Raw genomic sequence first — 21,475 nt, 5'->3', positions numbered from 1 at the left:
CATATGACAGGGTGGATTGGTCTTTCTTGGAGAAAACAATGCATAAGATGGGGTTTTGTCACCGGTGGGTACAATGGATTATGGCTTGTGTTACCACGGTGAGATACTCAGTAAAATTTAATGGAACCCTATTGGAAGCATTTTCTCCGACACGAGGACTACGACAGGGGGATCCTCTATCTCCCTTTCTATTCCTGTTTGTTGCTGATGGTTTATCTTCTTTGTTGAGGAAGGAGGTGGAGTCTCATGGCGTCACACCTCTGAAAGTTTGTCGTGGGGCACCCGGCATCTCACACTTATTATTTGCTGATGACACATTATTGTTTTTTCGGGCGTCGGTGGAAGAGGCGACTCGGATCAAACACACTATTGATACTTATGCGGCTGGCACCGGGCAACTTATTAACCCGGCTAAGTGCTCTATCACTTTTAGTGCATCTTGTTCTCAGTCCATTCAAGAGGAGATACGTACACTTTTGCAAGTTGAGCGGGAGAATTTTGAAGCCACATATCTTGGCTTACCTACACCTGATGGCCGCATGCATAAAGGGAGGTTTGAAAGTTTACTAGCAATCCTAAGCAAGCGTCTAATTGATTGGGGTGATGGCTTGTTAGCTCAGAGTGCACGGGAGGTGCTCATTAAAGCAATTGCCCAGGCGATTCCAACCTATGTTATGGGTGTATTTAAACTGCCAGTCTCTGTCTTAGATGATCTTACAAAACTCATTCGTGACTATTGGTGGGGTGTGGAAAGAGGAAAACGTAAAGCTCATTGGGTGAACTGGAATAAAATGGTGCGTTCGAAAATGCAGGGAGGCCTAGGGTTCCGTGATATGCGGCTATTTAACCAAGCTCTATTGGCACGCCAAGCTTGGCGCCTGATTTCCTTTCCCGACAGTCTCTGCGCGCGTGTTCTGAAGGCGAGATACTACCCACGCGGTAATCTGATCGACACAGTGTTCACCGGTTCTCCTTCATCTACTTGGACAGCAATTGCCCATGGTCTAGAGCTCCTAAAAAAAGGTCTAATATGGCGCGTGGGTAATGGGACTAATATAAGAATTTGGCGGGATAGCTGGATCCCGAGAAGTACTTACGGAAAAATCCTCACTGTGAGAGGGAACAAAAGAATCAGGCGTGTCTCAGAACTGATCGATGTTAATGGCTGCTGGAATGAACAGTTGGTTCGTGACACCTTTTATCCTTTTGAAGCAGAAGAAATCCTGAAAATAAAACCATCAAAGAGAGGTGAGATGGATATGGTTGCGTGGATGCCAGAAAGGAATGGTATTTTCACCGTTCGCAGCGCCTATAGACTTGCGTTGAATGAGTCACCGGAACAATGTTCCTTCAGTACAACTAGCACTCGGCCAGACGGCGAATGCCCTAGTTGGACACGGATTTGTCGATCTTCTGTTCCTCCCAAAGTTAAAACTTTTGCTTGGAAGGCCGCCTCCAATGCTCTGGCTACGGAGAGTAACAAACTTCGGCGTGGCATGAAGGTAACTGGCTTATGTAAGATATGCGGGGTGGAGATTGAGGATTCCCCGCACGCTCTTTTCAAATGCCCTCACGCACTTCGTCTTTGGACTGCTATGCGACAAATCTGGCTGCTACCTACTGATACTGACCTTCAGATCGACCCGAGTTCTTGGTTCAGATCACTAGTCCGGGATGTGCCTGCTGAAATGGTCGATAATCTACTTCTTCTGTCTTGGAGGATTTGGCATGCTCGAAATGAAGTCACCCATGAAAAGCCACTGCCAACTGTAGAGGGGTCAGTGAACTTTCTTTGCGGATATCTGAAGCTCCTTCGTAATATCAAGGGTTCTACTACGGACCAAGTACTGAAAGGCAAGCAGCCTTTGGCTGCCATGACTCCTGCTTCTACTCATCAGAGGGAGTTACCTCCAGAAAAACCTTGGAGCTTGCCGCCCCATGGTTGGGTTAAGCTCACAATTGATGGATCCTTCCAGAGCGAAAATGGCACAGGTGGTATTGGTATGTTACTTAGAGATGCCATGGGGCAGATCATATTCTCTGCCTGTCGTTTCTTGCCCTTGTGTTCGGAGGCCTTGGAAGCAGAATTGCTTGCGTGCCTGGAAGGTGTTGGCCTAGCTCTTCATCATAGTGAGCTCCCTTCACGGTCGAGACAGATTGCCTGCAGCTGGCTGCAGCAGTCAATGCTGCCTCGCAAGATCGATCGGCTTTTATGTATATCGTCTCAGAGATCAAGGATTTAGCTAAGAATTCTAGAGTGTGTTCCTTTGTAAAAGTAGATCGTAGGCAGGTTAGGGCGAGTCACTGTCTTGCGAACTTTGCAAGGACAGCGCAATGTACCCAGGTTTGGCTTGGATCAGGTCCGGATTGTCTTATCCAGGAGCTGAGTCTTGAGTCTTTTGTAGCCCCAACTGCTTAATAAAGATCTAGTTTTACCCGCAAAAAAAAAAAAAAAAAAGTACATTACATATGTCAAATCTCTCTACATCATGACGTGGGGTGGCTCTTACGAGAGGGAATCTACAATTTCGCGGGGAAAATACCAGCTTTCGGAAAAGGGAAACCTGGGACGATGCTGGGGCCACCGAGTCAGCGAGTGACAAAAAGGAAAGAGCAGTAAACTGTAAAAGATAAAGAAAAAGAACCAGCGAGACTGTCCAAAGTGGCGGGAGTGGGGCAGCCGTCGCAGCCAGCGACGACGACCTCCGGTACCACCGCTGTCATTACCCATTTAATGACGGCCGCCTCTGCCCAGCGAGGAAGCGACCGCCGTGTGTACTCCGGTGCGCTATCCACTCTCCAGCCCACCCCCAGAATACGCCACCACTCTCGCCCTCGAGCGGCGGCAAGGTAGGCTCGCAGACGACGCTCCACCGCTCAGTACCCAGCAGCTCGTCACTAGAAGGCGGGTGAGCTGAGCTCGGCTCGCAACGGGAAGCAGACGCCACCCGCTTATCCGCGCTAAGGTAGGAAACTCCCAACCTTGCTCTGCCGTTCCCCCTGGCTCTCTACTTAATTACCGGCTTCAGCTGCTGCTGCAGCAGCTCTTCTTGTGTAGATTAGTATACCAGTTCTTGTACTCTCCGCGGATCTAAAGTGGGGATTTGGATTCATCTGCACTAGATATTTTATTTGGGGCATTCCTCTTGTTTTGAAAGACCCAAGAAAATGTGTCGGACACTAATCCTGGTCGCTGAGTGCCTGAGTCAATGGACCATGGACCTAGTGTGGACTGTGAAGTAGTACTAGTTTACTTGGCTTGAGTTCTTTTTTAGTAGCACACAGCTGACAACCGAGTGATATCATCAAATCTCTCTTTGACAAACATACCATCAATTCAGCTTTTCTTTCCTCTCTAAGAATTCATTAGTTATTCAGTTCTTACTGTGCAAAATCAAATCTGCTCTGTGCTACATCTCGTAATGCGCTTTACATTTGATGTCCTCGTTACTCAGGCGTTTTCTTCATGACCCGCAGGTTCGCCACTGCGACAGACATATTAGGAGATTTTCAGAGATGGCATGCCCCAGCATTTCTTGGGGATGCGTTCTTCTGCTGCTGTGTTTCGCTTCGAGGGGAGATGCAGAGTACATGAAGTACAAGGATCCGAAGCAGCCTGTCAACACCAGAATCAAGGACCTGCTTGGTAGAATGACTCTTGCTGAAAAGATTGGCCAAACGACGCAGATCGAGCGCACGGTTGCATCTGCGGACGTCATGAGAAAATACTTCATAGGTGAGTTCTTGTAATAACAGTTCCTGGATCCGCGTAGCGCGAGGATGTTGTACAGGAGCACACACTTGTTTGCTGTCCTGCATCTAGAGTAGTTGATTGACGACTAGCAACATGAAATCTTTAACACTGCAGAGCTAGAGCAACCAGTGCCAAAACTGCCTTGTGGGAAGCTGTGATTATTATTTAACCTTTTCTTGGTCCTTACATGAGGTTATGTTGCAGTATGCAACTTCTTAACGCTGAATTTCCATGATGTTCTGTAGGTAGCATCTTAAGTGGTGGTGGAAGTGTCCCTGCTCCCCAGGCCACTCCTGCAGTTTGGGTCAACATGGTAAATGAATTCCAGAAAGGTGCCTTGTCAACACGTCTGGGAATTCCTATGATTTATGGGATTGATGCCGTTCATGGTAATAACAACGTCTACAACGCCACCATATTCCCTCACAACGTTGGGCTTGGAGCTACAAGGCATCTCTCTGACAATATTCATTTTACTTTATGTAATTTTATTTCTATATGTGAAATTACATGTTTGCATTGCTCGTAAGCTGGCTAAAATGTTCAGTGAGCTATGAACATTTCATGTCCATTCCGTAAAAAACAACTCATGTCCACGTGGAAAGTGGAAACTTTAATTTATTAGCATGCAGAGCATCCAAACAGGATAAATAAATATGTATAGTTATATTATCTGTTCATCTACTTTGTTTATTAGGGATCCTGACCTTGCAAGGAGGATTGGTGAAGCAACTGCTCTTGAAGTACGGGCAACAGGCATTCCATATGCCTTTGCTCCATGCGTTGCAGTAAGCACAATACAGTGTTGTCTTGCTGCTATCATGTTACATCTTCAGTGAACTGTATATTCTTGGTTCACTAAAAATTATGTTGATCAGTAATGCTTCTTGTAATTTTGTTTAGGTTTGCAGAGATCCAAGATGGGGTCGATGCTATGAGAGCTACAGTGAAGACCACAAGATTGTTCAGCAGATGACAGATATTATCCTTGGTCTGCAAGGAGAGATCCCAGTTAATCAAACCAAAGGTGTTCCTTATGTTGCTGGAAAGTAAGATATTCTTTTCTCAGTGTTAATATAGTGGCATGGTAGGTGTAAGCCTTCAGGCATGTGCATTTGATGTAATGAATCAGTTCTTGGAACTGACAGGTATATTTCCTAGATGAACATTATGTCAGTAATTCAACCTTGCATGGCAAGCAGCATTTCTTTTTAGTGAAATATCTAGTACATTGCTTGAGAACAGTTTAGGTAGATAATCAGTATCAGTATCTTGCAGCTTGAATGTTTCTATCATATGTCTCAGCTTATGGCTTCTAACAGGGATAAAGTTGCTGCTTGTGCTAAACACTTCGTTGGTGATGGTGGAACGCATAATGGAATCAATGAGAACAACACGATAGTTGACGAGCGCGGACTGCTAGGCATTCACATGCCACCATACTATGACTCCATTATAAAGGGTGTCGCAACTGTTATGGTCTCATATTCAAGCGTGAATGGTGCAAAAATGCATGCCAATCATGATCTAGTCACTGGCTACTTGAAATCCAAACTGCGCTTTAGAGTTAGTGCTAATCTGCAACTTGTTTAACATTTCTCTGCTGTGATCTTAAACTGACTTCTGAATGGTAACTGATTGCAGGGTTTTGTGATATCTGATTGGCTAGGAATAGACCGGATAACCTCACCACCTGCTGCAAACTATACTTACTCCGTGCAAGCTGGAATAAATGCTGGTATTGATATGGTATGTTCTTTTGAGAACACACATTCTTATTTCTTGCTAGCTATGGAAAATATGGTTGCTTATTTCTTGTTAAATAGTATTTTGGCCATGACTTATCCCTCTACCTGGTCTGAATTTGTTGGCATAATTAATTTTGACTGCATATATTACATCTAAAATCTGAAGCCCAAGATCACCTAAATGGCATATATTCAACATGGATTGCCAACCTTAACAGCGAATATCAGCCATTTAAAGCTACTATATCTCTATTGTGGTACTTCAACTTGAAGTGATCAGTACCTATTAAGTAGCAAGGGTTATATTGTTATCAATATATAATCCAGACAAAAAGTTGTCACTTGCAATGACTTTCTTTCGATTCCGTTTCAGGTTATGGTGCCATTCAATTTCACCCGTTACATTGATGATGCGACATCTCTTGTTAACAAGAGTATCATCAGCATGAGCAGAATCGATGATGCTGTGAGTCGTATCCTTCGAGTGAAATTTACAATGGGCCTATTCGAGAACCCTTTAGCTGATCTTAGCTTCGCAGATCAGCTTGGAAAGAAGGTTGATAGCCTAACACCATACTGTATAATGCTTGTATGCCAATTGTGGAAACCTATGTATATAACACGTAGTTTAAAATTTGACAGGAGCACAGGGAATTGGCTAGAGAAGCTGTCAGGAAATCACTTGTTCTATTGAAAAACGGCAACACTCCTAATCAACAATTCCTGCCTCTCCCAAAGAAAGCTAAAAGGATACTTGTAGCTGGAAGTCATGCTAGCAATTTGGGCTACCAGTGTGGTGGGTGGTCAATTGAATGGATGGGTGGCAGTGGAGATATTACCGTTGGTATGTGCTTTCTAATAAACCTTTGATTGCTCTGCTTTTCAAGGTTTTGTGTAGAAGGAATTTTGATATTTCAGATTCTTACTTACCAAAACTATCATACTTAATAAATTTTAAATTGTTATTTTTGAAGTATCCCCGATTGGAATATTTAAACCAAAGTACTGTCGTGATTTAATATTGTTTACAGGAACAACAATTCTTGATGCCATAAAGTCCACTGTTGATGATTCAACATCTGTTGTCTACTCTGAGAACCCTGATGACAGCTTCATGAAGAAAAACGATTTTTCGTTTGCTATCGTTGTTGTTGGTGAGCCACCATATGCTGAAACAGTAGGTGATAATAGTGACCTGACTATCCTAGATCCTGGTCCAGACACAATCCGAAACATCTGCTCGAGAGTTAAATGTGCAGTTGTTATCGTCTCTGGACGGCCCGTTGTCGTTGAACCATATCTTCCTTTGATGGAAGCGCTTGTTGCTGCCTGGCTTCCTGGCACAGAAGGTCAGGGTGTTGCTGATGTCCTTTTTGGGGACTACGGCTTCACAGGGAAGCTTTCGCGCACTTGGTTCAAATCAGTTGACCAGCTGCCCATGAATGTCGGAGACCCACACTATGACCCACTCTTCCCTTTCGGCTTCGGATTGACAGTAAATTCATCACAGCCTGGGTAAATATCACTTACACCCATGCAAATTAAACATTTATATGTTTGACAATGATACTATCCTAATTTAAAACACTTCTTAAAATTTGAAAGCTTTGGTGTTGTTTGCTGTTTCAGGTTCTCGGAAGCCAGAAGTCACGGAGACAAGAAGGAAATAACGGTTTGTGTCGCGTTGAGTTTGGTACTGTCAATGGTGCTGACTTTTGATTTGGGCATAGGTATATTTCAGCGTGGAGCCACACTTTTGTAGCCATAGCATGATTAATCCCCTTTGCTGGTGATCATTAATCCACGTGGATTATTGTTGGATGATATCCCCGCAGAAGGTTTTATGCTAACCTAGATAAGCCATTGATTGGTAGATATGTTCTTTCATTGAATTATCCCTTGCTCGTGTCTAGCTTGTATTTGTTTTTAATCTAGTGAGGACAAAGTTAGATTATGCAATTCCTGTTTGGTAATGAAATACTGAAGTACTCTCCCCCTGTCGTTTCTGATATGAAGGAAGAAGGATCTGTGGCATATACACTCAAGATCTACTATACATATCTTGCTTTTCTATAGAATTTGTTTTTTGACGAATTCGTCAGACAATCCTTTAATCCAAGGACATGCTGCATACGGTCTTACTACTATTTTGTTTTATATATATCTTTCAAATAATTACATGGAAATTCCTGCCAATCCTTGGATCGGAAGATATGCTACGGTCCTGCCTCCATTCCAAATTATATATGAGACGTTTTGGTCGGATCGGAAACATCATATAATTTGGAACAAGGAAATACTTTATTTTATTCATCGTAATCATAAAGCCGTAGAGAATACCATGGGCAAGATTCCGGCTCCAGCTGAAGTCCGTCCGCCATGACCACCACCTTAGAGCGCATCACCTTGTCACTGGCATAGTCGCCGAAGTAGCCCAGCGTGCCGCGATCGTTGTAGACCGCCACGTCGGCGTCGAGCTCCACCCGCCCGGAACGGCGCCACTCCGCCGCCATGCGCTCGCGGAGGCGCCTGGAGAGCCCCACGCCGTCGGCCCTGGCCACCACCTGTACGTATTCGCGCCAGGGCTCCCGGGAAACGCAGCCGCGCGGCTCCACGCGCGCCCAGCCGAGGGCGACGCCCGAGTAGGTCAGGACCACCTCGGCGCGGTCGAGGCACGTCCTGCTGGTCCGAAGCGTGAGGTTGAACGCCGGCGAGACGACGGTCCCCGGCCGGGCCATGTCGATGCCCTCGTAGCCGACGAGACCGACGGAGAAAGCCGGCATGTTGGCGCGCGTCATGTATTCGGCAGGCCCAAGCAGGAGCGCCGTCGCTAGAACCGAAACTATTACCAGGGCTAGATAGTCGCGCCAGTCTAGGTTGCTGGAAGTCGCCGGCGGCGCGTTGGCCAGAACTGGTGCTTCATCGTCGCCCGGATCGGCAGGGATGGCGCGGTAGGCTGCGCGTTCTAGGTCGACGCCCATGCTTGGATCTTGGTCTATTTTCCTTGCTGACCACAACAACTTCTTTTGCTGTTTATCTGGAACTCTGGACCGTGAGGAGGTCGTAGCTTTGTTTGTGAGGCCAACTGCTGCACCAATATATCAGGACTCAGGAGGCAGTTTGGAATCGGTTCCAGATATATCCTACGAGAGTTCGTAAGATAAACTATCGTACGTGATCTATAAACGGACCTTTCCGCGCACGCGTACAGATATCTCGAGATCCCCTTCTGTTACTGCCTGGTTCTCCCCGCCTTCTACTCCTAAGGAGTCCTAGGTACGTTCGAGACGGCGTCCATCAAAACCTGACCCCAAGCTAGTTTCATCAAATCATCATATCAACAGGAAAAGAAAGTTCGAATCTTCAATCTAGGGGGTCTCTCTCATCATACAGCCATGGAAGAACGTCTCGAACAGAGGCATGCTCGGCTCTTCACGGTGTTGGTCATATCCTTGGTGTTGCTCGTCTCGGCGGGCATCACCCTCCTCGCGTTCATGCTCGAGTCGAGTCCGCCCGAGTTCTCCGCAACCGTTTCGGGCTACAATGGCCTCGTCCGGAGCGCCGGCGCTGGGGCCACGCCGCCCTCCTTCCGCGTCGCCCTGCGCGTCAAGAACGACAACGTGTGGCGGCACTGCTTCGAGGCGCGCGCGACGGTGGAGTACGACGGCGTGCCCCTAGCCTTCGCCGATCTCGACGGGTTCTGCGTGCCGGCGAAGAGCATCGTTGAGGTGCCCGTCGTTGCAACCAGTGAGGGGCTAGGGATGCCGGACCAGCTGTACATGAGCCTGGAGCGCCGGCGCGAGCGGCAGGAGCGCGTGCCGCTGGAGGTGAGGCTGATGCTGGAAGAGAAGGACACGGTTAGGGACATACCGTCCATGCTGCTGCGCTGCACTGCGATGCTGGATGGGATGTCGGACTTGCCATCTCGCTGCCAACTTTTCTTCTTGATGGAGCCAGATAGGATGGTGGGATCGGATTGATCGTGGACTTGCTACCTGCTCATTTCTATACTACGGACTACAGGTGATGTGATTACCGTGAACTATTACACTCCCTCCCATCTATATAACTTGATGCTAAAATGAATGTATCTATGAATAAAAATATGTCTAAATACATATGTATTAGCATCAAGTAATATGAATCAGAGGGAGTAGTAAACTAATGTGATAAAAGAGGGTAGCAATGATGGAGTATATTTTAAAGTAGGCATTAGTATTATTTCTATATGGAAAAGCATCGATTTTCGATCGAATACAAGAACCTTTTCAAAGTACACAGTAGAAGTTTCCCTGGTTGAGAGAGGCGACGAACAATCGAGCTATTTTTGCGATGTAGTACTGTTCGTGCGCGCTGCACCGAAACACCGTTGAACAAACGCTCTTGAGAAATTACTGGTGCAAAATTACCGGTGAAAGATAAATAGTATTAGATAACTAAAGCCTCTTGGAAAATTACTGTATAGGTAATGTTAGGAAGCTACTGTGAAGCTAAAGGTTTACACCGATAAATTATTTTGCGAAAAACAAATACGTATCGATACTCAGAAATTACTGTTAAATAATTTAGCGTCAGAAAATTACTACCAAAATTTAAGTTTTGCACTAGCAAATTACTGTAAAAAAAAAATTGCCAACGCCGAGGATATTGTTCTAGAAAGTTAAAGATTTTCACTCATAAATTATTGTAACTAGTTGAATGCCCCTGTGTTGCTACGGCTTTTTCTCGCAATATTCTAATACAATAGATATAAAAATTCACGTGTGTCAAATAGAAAGTCATAAGATATTCTAAAAACTCATATATTCTGCCCCATCTAAAGTACACTTTGACAACATATATAACTGACATGGTTAAATATGAAACAAGCACTCGACTAATTATTTTATGTTACAAAAAATCTACTCCTCGATGCTCCTTGAAAAATGTCGTACAATGTTAAGAATATTTTCTTATTCTTTTTATGGTACTTGAGCAAGCGTACAAAAAAATCTTGATAACATCCCGCGCAATAATATTTATCATTAACATGTATAATTCACGTGGAAAAATAAGTGCACCATAGGATAGCCACAGTGCATATTGGATGAACCACTTTTTTTTTACCATTCCACGAGAACATAATGTAAAAAATTAAAATAACCAGACACAATCCCGTAGATAAATACCTTTATATTTACTACGTGAATGCCCGTGTGTTTCCATGGAATATCATAATATTTCTTAAACATATGCATTTGTTTGTATATATGAGCATGACGCGGACATATATGCTCTTATGTTTGCTTCCCCTACATGGCAATCAGCGCACACACAAAAGCATAATTCACATAGGCTGACTATATTCCGAATATTAGAAATATAACCCTACTTTAAAATAGTTTCAATCGAAGCTATAATTATTCTACATCTAATACATATAACTATATTTTTTGACACGCCTAATATACTACTACTAAGCTAATTATGATGTTAGGCATTTTGCCTTCAGCTTTTTTTCAAGGTACCGAAAACTAATCTTGAGCTAACAATGATGAATATTAAATGTTGTTACCATAACAGCCAACATAACATCCACTTATATTTTGTATTGCATATTAAAGAACATCTAAGAATAAATATAAGTAAAAAAACACGGCCATTTTAAAGTACAATGGAAACAAACACCACACTTTGCACCTCCCTCATTAGTCACCAGCAAATCCTACGCGATGTCAAATCCAAGGCCCTACCCAAGCAGCGGTCAACGGAGATCCAACGTCAAGTTGCATGCCTCACCACCAAGGGCCCCACCCCAAGCGGCTTACTCTACCTCGTCCCTTGTCCATCCGGACTAGCGCGCAAGTTCCTGTCCAATCACCCACATGGTGGCTGCGGTTTTTTTTCATCCCTACCTCACACAAGACACGCGAGGAGCTTGGAATCCATGAAGCTGAACCAGGAAAACAAGCATTTCAAAGAAAAAGTCAACCCAAATATTCCACCTTATTTTGGTTTGTTTCATTTATTGATGTAATAAAAGCTGACATGTCTCATTTCATTTTCTAATACAGGAAGATGATGCCTTAGTTATAGCGCAACAAAGTAACCAATGGATTTTACTTAGGTGAAGAAGATATGGCCTTTACAATTTGACATGGAGATATATGGAACTGATCACAAGCTTGGTCTCTTTGCCATCTATGATGGCCATCCGGGAGGTAATGTTCAGTTTTTTTGAAAGTTCATCCTGTAAAGAACATAGCACATTGATATAAATGGGTATTCACATATATCCTATCTAGTGGTTTATATATGAACACTCATAAACTGCAATGGAAGGGTATACGATATAAAAGCTGAGGTTCCTAGATGATTTATATACATACAAACTAAATAAAACAATGCTATCTCACCTCAGAAGTTCTAATACTTAGTGCTGGAATTTGGTCTTGGGCCTTAGCCCATGTTCCAATATAAATTCTGAAATTATCTTGGCCCATGTGGGAATGGCAAGGGGTGGGACTAAAATTTAGTCCCACATTGCTAGTTGGGAGAGAGTTGGAGTGGTATATAAGGTGGTCTGTTCTAGTCTTTGTAAGTGAGTGAGGAGAGAGAGAGCCCTCGCGCCTCCTCCGCCGCCCGCCTAGCCACGCCTCGCCACGCACGCCACGATGCGGGTTGCGGAAATATCGCCAAGCCGAGCTTATCTATTTTTTGTTCAAGAAATTAATTGTGTGGTATTTACGAGTCATTAGCGGACGCGTTAACGCAACCGTTTCGTTCCTGTTTTTCTGGATCATGGACTCGGACGTGGGCTGCATCCCACGACCTTCCTGAACCGCACTATATAAGCGGGGACGTGAACCCTAGCCTGTACGAGACACCATATGCGACCGTCCATTTCCGGTACATTGCGCTGCCACCTTCGTCTTCCTCATCACGTCCTTCGGCGTGCACCGAGCGGCGGGACAGTAGGCTCCCGGAATCTCTCGTAGACCTGTACGGGTGAGGGGCAATCAGGTTTTTGGGGAGCGCTTACGCGCGACTACTGGCAACACGATGTCGTCCGACGACGAGTTCCCGAACGACAAGTTCTTCTCGGACATCGATAACCTCAACATGGGCGATAACAACCAGGATCCTGCTGTTGTCGCCAACATCGCTGCTGCTACTACTGTAGCCAACGCTGGACGGTACATATATCCGCCCTTCTCGTTTCAGATCTTGCTACAATTTCTAGTACTGTTGTTTGGAGTAGATGTGATAGGTTTATCTTATTTAGATGTTATTTGTTCATCTATTCTGATCTGTATGTTTAGCTCATCTGCTATTTATGTAGTCATAATTTATCAAGTACTAGTTCTGATTAATTCAATATGATAATTTGCTTATATTTTCAACATGTGCAATGTCTTCTTCTTCCTTCTCCTGATCGCATGCACTGGCTAAATGCAAATTTGTTTTCCACTATACCCACCTAGATCACATATCAATAAACCATGTAAACCAAGGAAGAACATAGACATGGCGAAGGATAGAGCGTCAGTGAATTAGAGTACCTACTGTCCTAGCAATTCAGAGAAAAAATAGCTGGAAAAAACCATGTATCGATGCGCTCGTCATGTTTTTTTTGCAGTGTATGGCAAGGGCATGTGACTGTCCCGCGTTGATGTCCGGCACGGCAGGACTGTCGCACAGACCAAAGACCGGAGCAATGATGGTGGACATACCAAAGACTGGACTGGACATGACCATTGACCTGCATCTACGTTAGCAAGTTGTGGAGAGCTCGCCTCTTTTCACATGCCTTCAAGCATGGAGGGCCTGAATTCCTGAAGACGGTGCTCCGTGAGTCCGTGACATCTGCATGTTTATGAGTATGGGTTGATGTCGAGTAGATCCCATCTGATCCGCCGACATACCGGCAAGCCTCCTATCCTTCTCGGCGTCCATGCATGCAGCCAAAATGACATGCTCGCCTGCGTCACCTCGCCGGCCGGCTCTTCATGTAGGATCTTCCTCATTAGTGTATCCAAGCTATGGTGAGGGAGGCGATAATGACTGCGTGTCATGTCCAAAACCGTGTTTCTACAAAGAACAAAATCATTACTCTATTTGAGAAATGGGATAGAAAAAGGTTGATACTCTCCTACTTACGTATTTAGGATTGTTTGGCGAAAGTGAATGTGCCAATACCCAAGAAGCACAAGCTTGGACCAAAAATCGTGGATTGTGTTTTTCTGGGATATGCATTTCATAGCATTTGCTACATAATTTTTATAGAGAAATCTGAGGTATCCGTTATGCATGTTGGTACAATTACGGAGTCGAATGATGCGACTTTCTTTGAGAACATCTTTCCCATGAGAGACACGTCAAGCTCATCAAATCAGGAGATGCCTAGTTCATCAAGTAGGAGTTAATTACAATTCCTGAACCTATCATTGCGCAGAACACTGTGATAATCCTGTGGAGGATGACAATAAAGCTCCCAAAAGGAGCAAGAGACAGAGGACTGTAAAGTTCTTTGGTCATGATTTCATTGTGTACCTCGTGGATGATACTCCTACTTCTATTTCAGAAGCCTATGCATCTTAGGATGCTGACTACGGGAAAGAAGTTGTCTGTAGCGAGATGGATTCCATCTTAGCCATTGGAATTTGGGAGGTTACTGGTCGTCCCTATAGGTGCAAACCTGTAGGATGCAAGTGGGTGTTCAAGAAAAAACTTAGGTCTGATGGTACTATTAGTACAAGGCACGACTTGTGGCCAAGGGTTATACTCAAAAAGAAGGTGAAGACTTCTTTGATACATACTCACATGTAGCTCGACTGATCACTATTCGAGTAATACTTTCCTTGGTTGCCTCACATGGTCTTCTCGTTCATCAAATGGATGTTAAGATAGCTTTCCTAAATGGAGAGCTCGATGAGGAAATTTATATGGAGCAGCCTGATGGTTTTGTAGTAGATGGTCAGGAAGGAAAGGTGTGTAAGTTCTTGAAGTCTTTGTACGGTCTTAAGCAAGCACCTAAGCAGTGGTATGAGAAATTCGAAAGAACATTAACCGCTGAAGACTTTGCTGTAAACGAAGCTGACAAGTGTATATACTATAGCCATAGTGGGGGTGAGAGAGTTATCCTTTGTCTCTATGTTGATGGCATATTGATATTGGGAACCAGCCTTACTGTTGTTATTAAGGAGGTCAAAGAGTTCCTATCTCGCTGCTTTGAGATAAAAGACTTAGGAGTAGCTGATGTAATCTTAAACATCAAGCTTCTCAAAGATGACGATGGTAGGATTACATTGCTTCAATCCCACTAACTCCATCAAATTGTTGGCAATTTCATAAAATAGGAACATAAATACGAAAGAAAGTAGAACTTACAAAAGGCAATATTGCAGAAATGACTGCGTATCTGATTTGTGTAACTTGCTTATTAATTGTTCCCCATCAAGTGCCGCTGGTGTATGTATTAACTACTACATCATGTCCTCCGCTTCTACATACATATGTACATTTTTCACTAGCAAAAACTGTATTTGATCTGATGGCCGCACTTGGATTTAATTTAGGGTTCAGACGATTCGGTTATACACCATTTTCTATGATAATTTTTTTCAGTTACGTAGTAGTTACTCAAAAGGCTTCCGGTTTTCTTTATTGTATTAAAACAATTCGATAGATTTTTTACCTCCTAAATGATTGGAGACCAAATATGTATCTTTCTTCCTTAGGTATCCGGAGAAGGGCTGCTGATGGTCGCCAATGTCCGTGGGATGCACTGGTAGCACGGCACATGTGAGACCAATTCTTTGATGTTACAAGATTCAGTTATATGGATTGAATATGTGTATGGTTGGTATAGGTTGGTACTCTCACAATGGCACGTGGTGCATGACGATGAGTCCCTAGGTTGGGCGGTGGCATGCGGTGCATGTTGACGAGTCCTTGTGTTGAGTGAAGACGGAGTGCAGATAGAAAGGGGTTGCTCGCTACGATAATTCATGTGTGGTTGGTAGGGCGAAAGGAGTAGATGACCATTCATTTGTCTCTTTGTAGTAATCTACTCTTATAATAAAAATTCAGACTATGTTTTTTTTGCGGGTTACATTATCATTGTATATTTGAATATTCTAAGATACCCTTTACAAGTTCACATGAGACACGAGGATTAAATATTCCCATCCTCATAACAAATACTCTCGAGCTCTTATGAGTCTCCAGCTCTTATGAGGATACATCGCTGCAAAAAAAATTAGCATCCGCACCACCGGCTTGCCGACTGAGTTTTTTATCCCAACCATTATTGAAGATTTGCTAAACCATTTTTGTATGTTGAACATAGAAGGCTACAATCCAGGGTTATTTCCGGATATTTATGAATATCATAGTTATGACTGCCGGAACAAAGGTGTGGGACTTGCCGCGAAAGAGTAACAAGAAGACCTAGAACTTGGAACCACACAGAAGCACAACAATGTTTATTTTGTTATTGTGTTCGGTATTATCATGTTGTAGTATATTATGATATCCCTGATTTGTTTTTAAATTTTTATAGTAAGTTATGAATTATATATGTGTATTAAGAAATAAATTTGAGAACGTGTGGAAACACACGAGCATTTGTACTAGTCTATCTATCTATCTATCTATTATATTATTAAAACAACAAACAATTGACAGTGGAGATTAATGTTTAGATTATTTAGTGGTTCAGACTGACTTAATAGACCGAGCCGAGCAGGTCCGGAAGGAGCGAAGCAATCTATACCGTACCGGTATTCTCTCTCCGTCTCCTATCCTATTAGACAACGAAGACTGCTTTGCAGCCCTAAATATCCAGGTTACAATCAATGGAGGCTCCTAGCGCAACGCCGGAGAATATTGGATGGATGTGGAGGTCAGGTTCGCCGGAGAATATTTGATCGCTTTGGAGGTCACGTTCAACAACAGTGCTCCAAATATGTTTTCAGCTTCTCCTAGATCTGACGATAAAAATTAGATTTTGGTATCGATCTAAGCCTCTGGTCTGCCGCCGATTGATCGGCCAGTGCATGGAAGTTGCAGCATCTGCCTCCCCACACATGGAAGCTGCAGCATCTGCGCTGCTTCGCAGCTCAACGTTTTGGTTATTCATGTGCTGATGCAATCTGGTAAAGGTGAGACTCCTCCATCACGGAAAAAAAAGGTGCTTTTTTTCGTCATGTGTTGATTCGATCTCGGCTCTTGGCCCTCTTGCAGGTTTTACGGCAGCTGGTCATCTTGCTTCCAGCCGACAACGTTCCCGAACTAACCATGCAGATGTCGTAGCATCCGCGGCAACCATCCTGAGCATATCGTGTGGACGTCCGGCATGGCGGCATCCCATCGTCCGCAACAGCTTCAAGCTGGACGTAAATCAACTCTATGTTTGCACCCACTCAGGTTAGGATGATAGACTGTAGATTGTTTCAGGAAAATCCAACGGATAATTAAGTACACGGTGGCCGCAGGCGCCATTGTAGCAACCAAGATCTAATTGGGGCCACGACGGTGTAGACATAAACAGAGAGTCAGCAGGCCGCCGTCAGCGGAGATCGGAGGGGGGAAACGCTGCCGGAATCGCCTCCGGTGGACTCCACCCCCTCCGGTGAAGGCATAAGAACCATCTTATCATCTTCATAAACATCTGCAGCAACTTTTCATCATCCCCCTATGTAATCTCATGGCAAACATGATGTATGATGCAATATATTGTTTTCCCATGATCTATTGCATCTCTATGTTGATGTTTGAGTACTGAATTGTTCATGGCAATTGTTATATAATTTTTTGTTGGTTGCATACAAGTGTTTGTTATCTTCTATGATGGTCTTATGTATTGATATATGAGTGCACACATATGTCAAGGGGATGCATAAGGTTATCACCGTTGCATGTTGATAGGATGAGGGATACGGAGCAATAGAAACCTTGTCCCGATTCTTGGATGCATGTTAATGGGGGGACCAATTATGGGGACCTTTAAACTTACAGCGGTGGTTGGACTTCATGTATAACATGAATTCTTAATAGTTCCTTTGCTTGCACATTCTGATGGCCTTAGGATCAATCACTAGGGATGTACTAGTTGAATGCCCGTGCTTCGCCACGGCCCATATCTCCATTCTGAATAAGGGTTATATTTTTTTCTGAAAAATTAAGCTTAGTAAACCTGGTCCGAACTTTTAAGAAAATGTACCAACCACTATATTTTTTTATATATATATAATATAGAAATATATTTCATGATGTATCTAATGACATTGATTTTGTGTCGTACATGTTAATTATGTTTTGTAAAATCTTGGTCAAAGTTTACAAGTTTGACTTTTAAAGAATAATATAAGGCTTATTCATTAAAATGGAGTTAGTATAATAATTGTAAAAGTACACTTGTATGTACCATTAAGCCACAAAATATTCGAAAAACTCATAAGGTCCCACCTCGTTTGGAGTTATGGATCTTAGGGCATCTCCAACGGGGCGACGCATATTTATGTCCGTTTGCGTCGGGCACGGACAGAAAAAACGTCCGCATGTCCGCATGCGTCTGCTCCTTCTCCAGCGGGTAGGAGAGAGGGGGCTGCATGCGGACCAAACGACGCATTCCTGGCGCATATTTGGTCCATGTTTGCGTCAGGACGGGCTGCGGACGTTTTGCGCCTAGCCGTTGGAGCGCGTTTTTTGTCCGCGCACGTCCGTTTGCGTCGCCCCATTGGAAATGCCCTTATGTCACTTTACTACTCCCTCCAGTTCAAAATAATTGTCTAAAAATAGATGTATGTTGAACCAGAAGGAGTATTATACAGAAAGGCTGGACAAGATCTATTCTCTATATATTCTCCTACCCCCACCAAAATAGAGAACATACATGATAAGCCAACGGTGAATGCAACTCAGTGAATTTTACCAGGTGATAGGTTTGTGTGCCTAAAACCACCTTCTCATCGGCAATTTGAAAACAATGTTTCTGCTCCTTGAATGCTTCATCAGTAAATTGAAGTTTTGCTGGCTCATATGTAATACTTCCGGATTCAAATCCATGCTTAATGTCCTCTATTTCTTGTTGACATTGTTGCTCGTTTTCTAGTTGCACGCCTAATTAGAAGGACAAGCTTAATTCAGTTTTTCAGGGAGAGGGGACATGAAGTTGAAGAACTTTAGTTCAACAAAGATTGCATGGTCATTAAATCAGACGAATAAGTGTTTCGATCATCATATTTACAAGCGGATAAACAACGGAACCAACCACAAAGGAATTCAACAATCTCCACTCATTATATTGTAGTAGTATGAGTTACATGGCTATGATATCAGCGATCTGAGGGAGAGAATAGAGGCATGAAAAGTAGATAATAAATTGCCTTGCAAAACTATACAAAGAAAAGATCAACCCATTGCAACACCCTTTTCCTCTTTTTTTGACACAGTTTCTTTATGACAAAGAACACCCGTTTCCTCTTATTTCGAAGAGTGAACCGGAAAGATCAACACATTGCAATACCCTTTTCCTCTTATTTGGTATAGTGAGCTGGATGAACATGCCCTCATCTTCCCCATGTTAACTGCATGCAGGATATACTATTCACATGACCAAGTAGCTTAAACAGCTGCTTGTACTCTAGTGAACATTAATATGCAATTTTTATAATTACCTAAGTAGTTCCAAAAAAGCTGGACAGTTCAGCCATTGCTGATCTCTAGCAACCAATTGTCAGGTTATAAATGCAAAACTAATCATATCTATGATGAAAATATAATGCATGAGATTATGTGCACTTTTGAACTCACATATGAGACATCTTTGATACGAATCATATCTTTGCTCCTTCTATCTGAAGATTAAGAATATCATTGAGTGGTTATCAACCTTGATTTTTTCTTCAGATAAAAAAGTGAGCGACAACCTCAAGATAAATGCAGTCAATCATGTTGCAGATATCACCATAGAAAAATAGATTTGAGTCTTGAAATAGATGCTTATCATTTAGGACTGGTAAAATTCTAAAATACAAGGGAAACCACCTAATCAGTGCAACAACTTATCAATTTGGCAATTCTATGTGTGAAGACTCTGACATGTGAATTTATAAGCACAAAGCGAACATGTAGATCTATACAGCTAATGAAGGAAACATAAAGCATAGCACAAGATGCTAACCTGTAATGCAAAGAGATACAATAAATTCCTTCGTTTGTTGGACAAATTTCTTCTTAAATGCAGGTCATTGGCTATCTCCAAAGTAAGGGGCCTGATTTCTGAAGGCCCTTGTCATCCAAAAGCCTGCTTCTGATTAATGATTGATTTAAATAACTTCTTGAACTCAATCTATTGTTATAGATTAAGGCTGCAACATGTATCTGTTCAAATACATGTCAATAGGCAGAGGAAGACATCAAACTTGAAGAAAATGCGGCAACCTGTGGTCGAACTGCAGGGGAAATGCAGGCTTCGGCTGCAGGGTGCAGGGACCTGCAGGCCATGGCCGCAGCATGCAGGGTCCTGCAGGCCATGGCCACAAACATGCAAGACGACGCGGGTGTCAGCGTTCCGGCATGCAGGGGATGTGCAGGCGGCGGCCGCATCGTGCATTTTTAGTGCGGGTATCGGTGTAAATTCACAATTGCCCAAAGACACAAATTCACCTCCGACCATATCTAAAAATTCACGATTGCATAACTAAACATATATAGCACAACTCATAATGGAGGATCTTTTTTCCTTGAGTCATGCAACTTCTGAAATTCCATACAATTGACTCGAAGTAATAAGAACAAATATGATTGTCCTTCATATAATTACTAATTAAAGCAATCAGACAACATATATAACACATGGAACAAAGATGGTTACCCGATGACCGCAAATAATTAGCTAAATATCAATCATGCTATGCAACATGCAGACCATCACCGGGTACCATATGCCTGTGAGATTGGGATGGAAATCCTTCCGTGCCTTTGTATTGTCATGCCTCGGTCCAGCAGAGTAAAAAACCATTGTTTAGAGTGGAAATCCAATTCAATAGTGGTCAAGCAATATTACAGCCCAGCTTCAAATGCTACTTACGTTTCAAGAGAAAAATACCTAATGGATTTTGCTTGTTTAGAACATTTTGAAGCGACATACGAGAATAATGAAGAGCATATATTCCCTCCTCCCTGCACAAGATGAATGTGCTAATGAGTACATGCTCAACTAAAAATAATTAAATAATGTTCCTCAAACAACAAATCCAAGAGCTAATTACTTTGCTGGATTTGAAAAATATATGCTTCAGCTTCCAAGTTCTATACTGGAGCAATGGACCACACAAGTAACCAGAAATTTAGCTGCCAATATACAAATACGATCTTGAGTCATCAAAGCGAAACATGAACTTATTATGCAAGGGTGTCTAATGCCGGCAAAGGGAGGTGCGATACCTGCAATTAGCCGTAATTATTATACAAAGCCAAAACATCAAACACCTTGAAGGCGCTGAACCATGTGTGATCAAATTTCAGTGGCAGCATGCCAATAGTCTTCGCGGGTGCAGCGACAGGTGACTCGCTGTCTTTGCTGGAGGCAGCAGGTGGCGGCATCGTCTTTGCGGGCGCGGCGACAGTTGGCGTCGTCGTCTTTGCGGGTGCGGCGACAGTTGGCGGCGTGGTCTCCACGGACATGACAAGAGAAATAGATAGTGAGAACTTGAAGTAGCTCGTCACTTAAAGGCCACAATTGCTAGTCCTCTTTCATTTCTCTTATACCAGAGATAATTAAAAAATACAAAATGCCTATAAAAATTAAGAGATCTCTTGATAGGTAGAATGTTGTCCAATCAATATTAGAGAAACAATACAGATGTTTCATCATAGATTGATTGTGTTGCACCATGATGAATAGAATTGATCATCCTAGATGGAAACAAACAGAAGCCATGGTCAATACCTTTCATATCAAGAACCACATAAGGTACTTCCTTGT

At 43.2% G+C, this 21,475-nt stretch overlaps 1 protein-coding gene across 1 annotated transcript; it reads left to right on the top strand.

Annotated features, from left to right (window-relative positions):
* The first annotated feature begins 2,771 nt into the window (after positions 1 to 2,771).
* On the top strand, positions 2,772 to 7,496 carry LOC124661193 (beta-glucosidase BoGH3B-like). The gene is made up of 11 exons (XM_047199050.1): positions 2,772 to 2,966; positions 3,478 to 3,736; positions 4,000 to 4,204; positions 4,452 to 4,542; positions 4,658 to 4,803; positions 5,077 to 5,320; positions 5,399 to 5,503; positions 5,876 to 6,058; positions 6,145 to 6,346; positions 6,534 to 7,017; positions 7,132 to 7,496. The coding sequence occupies exons 2-11, from the start codon at positions 3,517 to 3,519 to the stop codon at positions 7,262 to 7,264; spliced, it is 2,013 nt and encodes a 670-aa protein (XP_047055006.1). The 5' UTR covers positions 2,772 to 2,966; positions 3,478 to 3,516; the 3' UTR covers positions 7,265 to 7,496.
* The last annotated feature ends 13,979 nt before the right edge of the window (positions 7,497 to 21,475 follow it).

The sequence above is a fragment of the Lolium rigidum genome, chromosome 6, assembly GCF_022539505.1.
Source record: "Lolium rigidum isolate FL_2022 chromosome 6, APGP_CSIRO_Lrig_0.1, whole genome shotgun sequence".
NCBI classification, from domain to species: domain Eukaryota; kingdom Viridiplantae; phylum Streptophyta; class Magnoliopsida; order Poales; family Poaceae; genus Lolium; species Lolium rigidum.
Note: the sequence above shows the minus strand (reverse complement) of the source record. Positions and strands in the feature narration are given on the sequence as shown.

Excerpts from the sequence above, each read along its gene's own strand:
- LOC124661193 (XM_047199050.1), top strand. The coding sequence starts at position 3,517 with ATGGCATGCCCCAGCATTTCTTGGGGATGCGTTCTTCTGCTGCTGTGT. Across the intron at positions 3,737-3,999 it reads CATGAGAAAATACTTCATAG|GTAGCATCTTAAGTGGTGGT; the intron begins GTGAGTTCTTGT and ends GATGTTCTGTAG. Across the intron at positions 6,059-6,144 it reads CAGATCAGCTTGGAAAGAAG|GAGCACAGGGAATTGGCTAG; the intron begins GTTGATAGCCTA and ends AAAATTTGACAG.